The sequence below is a fragment of the Vigna unguiculata genome, chromosome 8 (genome assembly GCF_004118075.2).
Source record: "Vigna unguiculata cultivar IT97K-499-35 chromosome 8, ASM411807v1, whole genome shotgun sequence".
Classification (NCBI taxonomy): Eukaryota; Viridiplantae; Streptophyta; class Magnoliopsida; order Fabales; family Fabaceae; genus Vigna; species Vigna unguiculata.
The window spans coordinates 23144428-23155097 of record NC_040286.1 but is presented as its reverse complement, the minus strand read 5'-3'; the positions used below and the strand labels follow the sequence as shown (position 1 = coordinate 23155097).

The 10670-nt window shown below is 35.0% G+C and overlaps 1 protein-coding gene across 1 annotated transcript; it reads right to left on the bottom strand.

The window, feature by feature from the left end:
* Window positions 1-249: 249 nt before the first annotated feature.
* Window positions 250-10270, bottom strand: LOC114193528 (exosome complex component RRP43-like). The gene is made up of 9 exons (XM_028083362.1): window positions 9973-10270; window positions 8660-8830; window positions 8506-8555; window positions 8331-8400; window positions 8132-8237; window positions 6833-6899; window positions 1486-1561; window positions 952-1247; window positions 250-436 (listed from the first exon to the last, which is right to left on the bottom strand). The coding sequence occupies exons 2-9, from the start codon at window positions 8817-8819 to the stop codon at window positions 356-358; spliced, it is 906 nt and encodes a 301-aa protein (XP_027939163.1). The 5' UTR covers window positions 8820-8830; window positions 9973-10270; the 3' UTR covers window positions 250-355.
* Window positions 10271-10670: the final 400 nt, after the last annotated feature.

The window sequence follows — 10670 nt, the reverse complement described above, 5'->3', positions numbered from 1 at the left end:
TATTAGATACTGTTGGAGCAACATAAACCTATTTTAGGACTTATTTGAATTGAATAGGAAAATCAAATTGATTTAGTTTAGAATATAAGAACTAAACCATACAACAGAAAATGACTTTCTTTGAAGGGTTTGTTTAGTTTACGTTGTGCAATTTGGATCGGATTTTTAAAACAATTAAATCCCAAAATCCATCAAACACGTGAAAAATCAAATATGCCGGAATAAAAAGAAATGTCCTAAAGATGGGTATAACATTCGTGAAAAGAACCGTTTTTATAATGAAATGCCGCAGTATCCAGAATGTACAAATTTAAGCAAACATTCAGGACAAAAAGAGATGATTGCATAATTCTACTCAAACCTCCATAGCAGAATTTTCTTTGTCTAAGAGGCTTTTTAGTTCCTTTACTCTTTGCCGGGTTAATGCTACACAGTCCTGAAAACACAGTATCGTTATATAAATTTCATATTAACAACATAACGCAGTATTATTTCACGCTGTTCAGAATACTAAATTTTGTTTTAGGGATTTTAATGTACACTAAATAAATTTCCACTATCAAACAATTGTCATAATTTACCCTTCAAATATAAAACTCAGACTAAAACTGTAGAGTGGACGAATATTGAGGAAAAAATTGAATCACAAAACCCAGCAAAACTAAACAGTGAAAGATGATCTTTAGAGAAAAAATGAACCTCAATAAGACACAAACAAGCCTCACTATATTAGATGGGCCATTATATGAAGGTCTCAGGGGACCTGCACATCTTGTATTCATTTAAGTTTGAAAGACTGACTTGAAACTTCAAAGTAATTACTTTAATTTTTCCAAAATTGATCAGTAATGCATTCATATCAATGCTATAACTACCATATTTTTTTAATAGAAATGAGAATGCTAAGCATCACTACCTTATTAGTTCCGTAAAAAAAATGAGTAAACTAACCTGGACAGACGAAGTATAGGCAAGAACCGACCCACCAGGCTTGTAAAGTGATATTAGTTGGCCAGATGTATCCAAAACTATTGTCAAATGTGTTTCCACAATGGATTCTTCTTCTGCAGTAGGATCTGCCAAGATGTAATTCTTGTGAAGTATGCATGTTAATGAGAACGGAATGCTTCTTAATGTAAGCTTCCTCTTTTCCTTATTGACTGGCTCCTGTGCTTGGTTTTGTCCATCTTCATCAGACACAAGTACTATTTTGCCATCATCATTCATGGCAACAGCAGGAATTTGCACTATCAACGCAGAAATTCATAGACAAACTCAATATGGTAATACCACAACGTGCTGAAAGGCATCACATTAAGAACACCAACAGAAAAACAAATTCTCTTTAAGTATATGAAAAGTCTATATTCTCTTTGTTCCTAAATTGCATGGTGTACAGTTTTCAAATGTGCATCCTATTATTATGAAAAAGGGGTCTAACAGATGCATAATCTGACAAAATTACAGCGAAGATGAACTACTTACAATGAGATAAAGCAGCAACAGCAGAAAGTAATGCAGCATCAAAAAGAGCACCATCAGCATCCAAACAATAGATATCCTGCGTGATAAAAAGAAGTCATTATTCTGCCATTTAATCAATTGATAGCACAATCAGAGCAAACAAAGACAGTGTACGTCACCTAATTTGATGTGTTACACGTTTATTGTAATAGAACTATTGACAGAAGAGCAAGAAAACTAAAGCTTTATTGAACGATAGGAAATATCTCCCCACAAGAATGATACACATTAGATATTTCGAGATCTGGCTCACAACTTCCTAATTTTAAAAAGTGTTCTTAAAAATTTCCCATTAACTTGCAAATTGTTCCGACGAATCCTCAGAAGGAAGATGCTCTACAGAGACTTTTGCTGCTACTTGATCCCCCATTCGTAATAGCTAACACATCTGCTGGTTGGGGTTTCCCATTCCTCAGTTAGTACTGATGTTAGAGGTTGTATCACTGAGGCTGTTGCCAGTGCCTTCTTCAGTAGGCATATATGGAATCCATGGTTGATGTAAGTATGCTCTATAGCTTGTATGCACACCAAATCAATTCTATGGAGGATTTCATATGTGGCATAGTAACATGGAAATAATTTCTCATTCCACTCAAGTAAAAGATTTCAAGCAATAAGGTTGAACCTTAAGATACACCCATTAACCATAAATAAATTCTACTTCATTCATTCCTAGTTTGCCGGGCACTTTATCCTTTTTTTTGAACTTGGTCCAGGTTTTGTTTAAATTGTTATAACATATTGTCTCTTTTGTTTTGAAGTCAAATAATATGTTCTACCTTAGGGAAATTATCTCTTCCAAATTATAGAAATAAGGAGCAAGAGGAGCGAAAGCCTCAATTAAAAGCATAGGTAGAGGACATGTTGGACAGAATTAAAATCCTATGTAGGAGGGAAGAAAGGAGTTGATTCGAAAAAAGGTGATATTGGCAAACATATAGTACTTATTGGTTTTAGGAAAGTACCATTGATATCCATTTTGAAGTTAAGAACAGCCAAAACAGATACATTCAATGGCTCCAGCTGAGACTTCAACTAAACTCAGACATACATGGACAAAACATATACAGCCAAAAAGACGTGAAGAAATATGAAAGAGAGGTTCCTTTGGAAATACGATGAAGTAGGGAACTATATTGTTAAGAAGAAGGCATTCAGTTAATGTGAAAACAAGCAGTTAGCAAAGCATCAACCTAATAATGAACGGGCATGTGTGCACCAAGTACAAACGGTTTCAACCAAGTGTCTATTTTTCTTTCAACTATATCATTTTGCTGCGTTGTGTGACGACAAGTAGATTGATGCAAAATATCATTTAAGCTTAAGAGTTTAGATAAATCAAAGGAAATTGTTCTTTGTCATTGTCACTTCATAAGATTTTGATTAATTTTCCATAAGGAAAAACATAAAGATACACAAAAGTTTAGAACATTCTTCCACTCGATAAATCCAAATATATCTAGAAAAATCATCAATGAAACTAACAAAATAGCTAAAACCAAAAGATGAGATACAACTTGGCCCCAAAATATCATAATGGATCATAGAAAAAGAGTTGCATATAGGAGACCAAATATGTATTCCTAATTAACATGATTCATATTTTAAAGTTTGAAGACTACTTAGTTCAAGAACCATATTTTGACAAATGAGGATTGCCTTAAGTGTTCTTGTAGTAGATTAGGAGATGAGGATTCAATACAGGATACAGATGAGCTAGTACCAAAGTAGTATAGGCATCTAGATTCATGACCTTCACCAATCATCTCATACCACATTTTTGCATGCTACCCAAGGATTTTAACTTTCCACAAATTATGAAATGCAAGTTGTTGACAAACTAGGAGTTCTAGATGATTTGGATTCAACCTCAAATATTCCTGATATTCTTCATTAGAGAACTTTGGTTCAGTAACTTCAGATTTGGAAAAATTGGTTGTCTTGTCATGAAAGCCATGCAAAGAATAACAATTCCCTTGGGTGTGGCCCATTCCTTTACTACTATGTGTATTGAGCCCTCTACCAACACGTCCTCCTCAAGTGCTACGACCTCCTTTTCCACATGCAGATATCATGGTAGATAACTTTGCAGATTCTTGAACATTCCTACTCTTAAGAGTTGGAACAAGGAGTCATTATTAGATTGCTTGAGAGACAATTCCATTAGCAAAATCTGAGAGGCACCGGATATCGTTTGTAAAATAATTTGGGCCTTCTTCCAAAAGGACTTACAAGTTTTAAATGACATGAGTGCTCAAAATATTGGGCTTTATTGATTGCCAAATCATTTGTAAAATAATTTGGGCCTTCTTCCAAAAGGACTTACAAGTTTTAAATGACATGAGTGCTCAAAATATTGGGCTTTACTGATTGCCAAAGTAAAGCACAAAGCTTAAAATCAATTTTCGTCCACTGAACATGATTTGATGGTACTCTAATTTCATCTTCTAAAGGATTGTGAAAACCTTGGCCAAGGAACCAAAGTTTAATTGTAGCTGACCAAGACATGTAGTTTTCTCCATTTAATTTCTTAGAAGTTACAAAAGGAATCCCGAAAAAAGAGGAGATAGTTCCTAAAGACATGTTAAAATATGGTATACGTCTCACCAAAGGGGAAAACAAGGTTGCGAGAGAGAGAAAATGTAAGCAACCTTATATGTCTCACCAAATGGTACCAAAACAAAGAAGTGAGGGCAAAAATGTAGGCTGAGACGAAGAAGATACATGACGGCACATCAATTGGAATTTGAATACATACCAACAGAGGGTGGATCACACTCCTCAAGGTGCACTAAATACAAACATTGTACGAAACTGCAATGATAGACAACAGTGACTAGACAACGATTTTTTTTGTCAGATGGAGATAGGAAGAGCGAGATCAACGCAATACCAACTTGAGATAAATAAAAAAGAAAAGAGAATGAACTAGAGAAAGTGATTTCCCTGTCTAAAGATCTCATATTTATAACAACAATGAAGATTTCAAATACAATGAATGAGAGAGAAGGGAAAAGATTGAGAAAGGTCATATCTAAAAACTAGGTATACCACAAAGCACAACAACTTTCCAATAAATTCTATTTAAGATTGACTTATTCTAAGAATAACAATCAAACTGATTGCATTCTCAACTCCTCTATTTGTAACAATTCTAAGAATATTTTTCCCTAATTAAGAGAGATATTACCATATTCTTATCCAAATAATCCCCTATTCACAACAAGGATCAGTAACACAAGTCACAAATATTGTTCTAGTACTACATTGAGGAGAGAGAAACCTAGAGGAAACTTTAAATTCCTAATGTTATCAGTATTCTTATTTATCATGAAAAAGAGATACAATAATAAGAAACAACATCAATATCTAATAATGGGAAATATTTGGTAAGAAATTTCCCTATCAATTCATATCATATCTCCCTATTTAATGTAATGAAATCAGATCTCTAACACTCCCTCTCATGTTCAGGCATATGAGACAAGGTTGTTATAAATGACATCAAAACAAAACCTCCTGAGAGACTTCGTAAACATTTCAGCCAGTTGATTGTGAAAGATGACTTTACATAAGACAAAGCTAGTCTATCTGTAGTGATAATCAATCTTCAATATGTTTTGTCCTTTCAAATCATATCTGTAACACTCACCCATCAAGTTGGAACATATGTATCATTAGCAAAGCTTGATATAAATTATCAGTGGAAGTGACAGTTGTCGGAAAGCAAAATTGCTCAAAGAAGACAGCAGTGGCAAGAAAGAAAAAAAATGCTCAATGAAACCAAAAGCTATCTGAAAACAACAATGCTCAAAGGACAATGGTGGCTGTAAGAAAGCGAAAATGCTCAGCAAGTGCAACCACTGTTGGAAAGAAAAAATGTTCAAAGAGCACAAAGAAGAAAAAAATGTTTTGAGGGCACACCAACTACTGAAGATGAACAAATGGTCATCACTCAGCAAGGTAATGCTATGGTGGCAGTTGTCGCCCAGAGAAAAGCTCATCTTAAGAAAAAATAAAAGGAACACACTGGAAAATGTCTGAATAGTATTGCAGAAAAAGGTCCACGGTGAATACTAATGTCAGCTAGAAAAAGCTTGCAGGAAAAAGAAACTTACTGATAAACAATACACACCAGAAAAAATCAGGGTAGACAGCACTCCCCCGAAAAATTGAACAACAGTAAACAACCTTAGCTACAAAAGACATCAACAATATAATACTTATTAAAGAGCTCATGATGGTGAACAATGACATGAGCGGTGAAATGTGATGTCGCCAGTGAGCAGAGTATCTGACGTGAACAGTGACAACAGGGGAAAAAACACAGGAAACGAAAAACATACACCGCTTCTAAACTAATTTACTCCTTTGGCAGTAGGCCATAGGGAAAGCATGGATTTAAGTTCCCTTCTCGTTAGGCTATTGATACCATGTTGAAAGGATAACTACTTTGGTACCATGTTGAGAGTCTGGTCCACTCCTCCCAACTTTCTAATTCTGAAAAGTATTCTTAACAGTATTTTGCCAATCCCTTTATAGAAGTAAATTGTTTACAGTTTCTAATAGAAAACTAGCCCTAAATGCCTAAATGGACCCACCCACCTGTGACCCACTACTTCCTTTTAAAATGCACTTGCTTAATCATGAGCCCAAAACTAGATCCAACATACCATTTTATTTAATGAAGGAGATAAACACCCCATAATACAGAAGTCCCTACATAGAACAATCCCTGGGAGTCGGCTTTCCACTTTACAACACTTCATCCATGACACTACACTCAACTTCCTCGTTGGTAAAAACCCTCTACTAGTAAAAATCCATTGTAATGGCCTTTTCCAAGAAACCAACAAACAACTCTAGTACCATATTAAGAAGAAAGCAGCCAAGTAGGAATATTATGAATCCCGTGTATTGTGTACACACATAAGCATTCTTATTTATAATGAAGAAATACAATAATAAAGAACAAAATCAATATCTAGTTATCGAAAGTATTTGGTAAGATATTTCCCTATCAAATAATATATCATATCTCCCTATTTAATTTAATCAAATCATATCTCTAACATAATCAACTTGTATCTTTGATATAATCTTCCCAAATCTCTAACTCCAAGAGACCAACAACCAGTTCTAATACCAATTGATAAACATCCAAACACTTAAATACTCCAGTCAGCATCCCATTTTATTCATTGTGGGACCTAGACACCCGATAATACCCATGTTACTATAACTTTGTTATAACTTTCTGTGGTTGATATACAAAATTTGGTAATCACAAATCAATATAAAAGCTTACCAGGTAAGTCATCCATGCAGCTTTTCCACTAACCAGAGACAATTCTTTCAAATCAATCATTCTAGAACTGCAGAATAAAAGTATAGGTTACTTATTATTTGACACATCAAACAAAGAAATACAAATTATTGATCACCATGATGGTTGACATATATATATGTTTGGATGGAGGGGTTTTTGAGGGAAAGGGAGGATAAAGTCCTCATTTTTTTATTAGAAGGTTTCATGATAATCTATTATTCTAAAGAAAATCATATTAGAGAATTCACTTCAAACTAAAAGTTTACCATTCCTTGCTTTTCCCTAAAAAATCCTGTCCTAAACATACCATGAAATGAGACAGCAGGTGGGGTAAACCATAGAAATGATGAATTGAGGTAAATTGTGTCTGATCAACTAACAACTTCAACCAGCATACTTTACCTAGATGTTTATCAACTCTCAGGATCAGATTTAATATTCAAAATCTATGTACTTTCCTGTAAGAATATCTCCAAAGATGTATCAGGGGCGTAGGCACAATTTTTTCTGCAAACCCTCTTTACTTCAAACTGAAATTAGACAGCAGGTGGGGTAAACCATAGAAATGATGAATTGAGGGAAATTGAGTCTGATCAACTAACAACATCAACCAGCATAATTTCACCTAGATGTTTATCAACTCTCGGGATCACATTTAACATTCAAAATCTATGTACTTTCCAGTAAGAATATCTCCAAAGATGTATCAGGGGGTAGGCACAATTTTTTCTGCAAACCCTCTAATAGAAAATCATAATAGAGAGAATTTACTTCAAACTAAAAGTTTACCATTCCTTGCTTTTCCCTAAAAAATCATGTCCTACACATACCATGACATGAGACAGCATGTGGGGTAAACCATAGAAATGATGACTTGAGGGAAATTGTGTTTGATCAACTAACAACTTCAACCAGCATGCTTTCACCTAGATGTTTATCAACTCTCGGGATCACATTTAACATTCAAAATCTATGTACTTTCCAGTAAGAATATCTCCAAAGATGTATCAAGGGGTAGGCACAATTTTTTCTGCAAACCAACCCTCTTTCAGAAAGGTGACATCTGTACTGGACATACTATAGGGAAAGGAAGGTGGAGTAGCTTTGGTAGAATTCAAAAGGTAAACTACAACCATTCCCTTTAATTCTTCAGTTTCTTATGGTTCCTTTATTATTGTGGAGGATAGAAAGCTAGTTGGAGTGACTTTGATAAATTATTTTCTTTCATCATCTGAAATAAATGAACCTAATAAAGTGATGAAAAAGATTAAAACATGCCTTGAAATGGTGTCAGACAATTGCTTTGACACCACTGGTGATGCTTCAGCAGGCCTGCCAGGCCTAACAATTGGAGAACAAATTGGAGGCATGAAGAAATCAACAGCTGAAATAACAGATATTAACACATTATTTTTTTTTTGTCATGTGACCAAAAGACTGAATAACTAACACAAGAGGCACAGCAACCAATACCAACCTAGACAGCCCTCATCCGGTGACTCCAAGGAGGGGGTCATAACCTCCATTTTGATAGCAGTCAACATAGTCTGGGAAGAGATCAATTAGTAAATCATTAAATCCACCCCGTAATAAAATCAATAACCCAGATGCACGCAAGATTTAACAAAAAATACACAGGAAGAGTGACTAACAGTTGATCCAATCTTCACTAGAGCTGACCCATTAGCAGTCGAAACAGCACCTAATCAAATGAGTTAACCATCTAAGTTTTGCTTAAAGTGTGAATAATACAATATACCAAAGGTTTTGAAGATTGTAAATTGGAAGAGAGAAAAAATAACTAACCAAGAAAAATACTTGTTTCTCTGCTTTTTCCAAGTGGTCTACCATCAGGCCTTATTGATTCGGCAAGATGACGCTCAAAATAACGAAGTGGAAAAAGGCGCCGAAAGGCATCAACCTCCATCTCCGATGACAAGTCCTCAGAAGCATTTGGTAATCCCATCTCTTTTAAGTCTGTGTCAACATAAACAAAGCCAAGAGTGTAATAAAATTGAATGAGTAACAGCTGCCAGAAATTGAAAAAAGGCTTTAAGTTAAGTATCAAACATTGATATATTTTATTGATATTTCAATAGAGTATATTGATATTCCTATGAATTTCTGAATAGTATTTAAATCAACTATGTAGCTTTTAATCCAAGGATAAATTTTTTTCTTTCCTGTGATTGAGAAAAGAAAAACCACATGGCATTATTTCTTCCCTCACTTTATAGATGAAAACGCAAGTCGTATTTCTGAATAATTTATAATTTATGAAATGCAATATAAGAAAAACTTGATAACTTATTTCATGTTACCAAACAAAATCCAAACAGAGATCTAAATGGTATGGCTGGTTCGATCCCTAGTTTAATCGGCATGCAATATTGCAGAACAACAACCGTAACAAAACCGTGGCAACAAGGTTAGATGCTCGAACCTTAAAATTCATTCAAACTATTCAAATCCCCCTCCATAACTAAGCCAACCCTAGAGGGTTATTTTCTTTGTTTCTTGAAAGAAGAAGTGTAAGTGACATTGCCATAACACCCACAAATGAAAATAAATGTCAGTACCAATACATCCTCCAACAAATCAACATGTTGAACCGATAGAGGGTAAACTACTGGTAATTGGAATGCACATCGTATCAAACACCTTAAAGGAATAGCGGACCAAACTATTTTGACCCACAAAACAACACTAATAATAAAATAAACTAAAATGGTTTTTGCAGCAGCTCCGTATGGAACAGTGGTGGGGCAAGGCAGCTAAGGCAAGTATTGAAGAAGCCTTTGTTGTTTGGCTTAATGTTTGAGAAATGGCCATATTTAAAATGAGAAAAAGATGCAAACAAGACCAATGATGAATTCAAAATAAAGAACAAAAAAGTAAAGAAAGAAAAAAAAGAAGTTCCCCAAACATTAAAGAGAGGGGGGAATGGGAAAGGGTAATGCAGCAAAAATCGCATGCAAATGAGTAAACAATAGCGAATGAACAAGAAAGTTATACGCAAATCGTCAAAAATGGGCAAACCAGACCAAGAATGATTATGAAAATCCAACAACTAAGATATGCAACACATTAATAAAATAACACATAGGGAAAGCAGTTACCTGGATCGAAGAGGTGCGGGGCTTCAATTTCAGAACAACACCGGCAACTGGAGGAGCCTATTGAGCGAGAGAGGGTTTTCCAGAGGCAGTGATGATGTCGGGTTTAGGGGACTAAGGGGATTGAGCAAATTGAACAGTGGGATTATTGAGTGAGAAATAGGGTGAGTTCGTGGAGTGAATTGAATTCGCAGCGATATTTATGTGCGCGGGGAATCAAATTACAGAGAAAAACATGATTAAAAACAAAAGCACCCTAAGCCCTAATTTCATAGGTAATATTTGGTATTTGACAATTTTTCCTTTTTTTGGTTAGTGAGAGTAAGGTAAAAAAATTGATGGTAGCTAAACATAAATAAGTCTAGCAATATGTAAAAAAATTCGTACATGCATGTATTTGCGGGAAAGATCCGTAAGGTGTAAGAAATGTATATTGTAGACGGATACATGCACGTAATAGGTAAAGTTGTCAAAATGGGTTGGAATCCGCGAGCCAACCCAGCTCATCACGTGTTCGGGTCAGGTTGGGTTGAAATTTTTTTACAAATTTCAATACGGGTTGATTTTTGACCCAGCTAATCTAGAATCCGGCTCATCAACCCGTAGATAAAAGGGTCATGCAAGTGTTTTTTATTAAGTTGAGTTTTACATCTAGGTCATGTTAGGTTGTTTTTTTAGCCAACACATAAATAATTTGTATT

Coding starts and splice junctions, on each gene's coding strand:
- LOC114193528 (XM_028083362.1), bottom strand. CDS start 8,819: ATGGGATTACCAAATGCTTCTGAGGACTTGTCATCGGAGATGGAGGTT. Junction 6,900..8,131: donor TTGTCTGACACCATTTCAAG/GCATGTTTTAAT, acceptor TTTATTCTGCAG/TTCTAGAATGATTGATTTGA. Junction 437..951: donor CCTATACTTCGTCTGTCCAG/GTTAGTTTACTC, acceptor CTGTGTTTTCAG/GACTGTGTAGCATTAACCCG.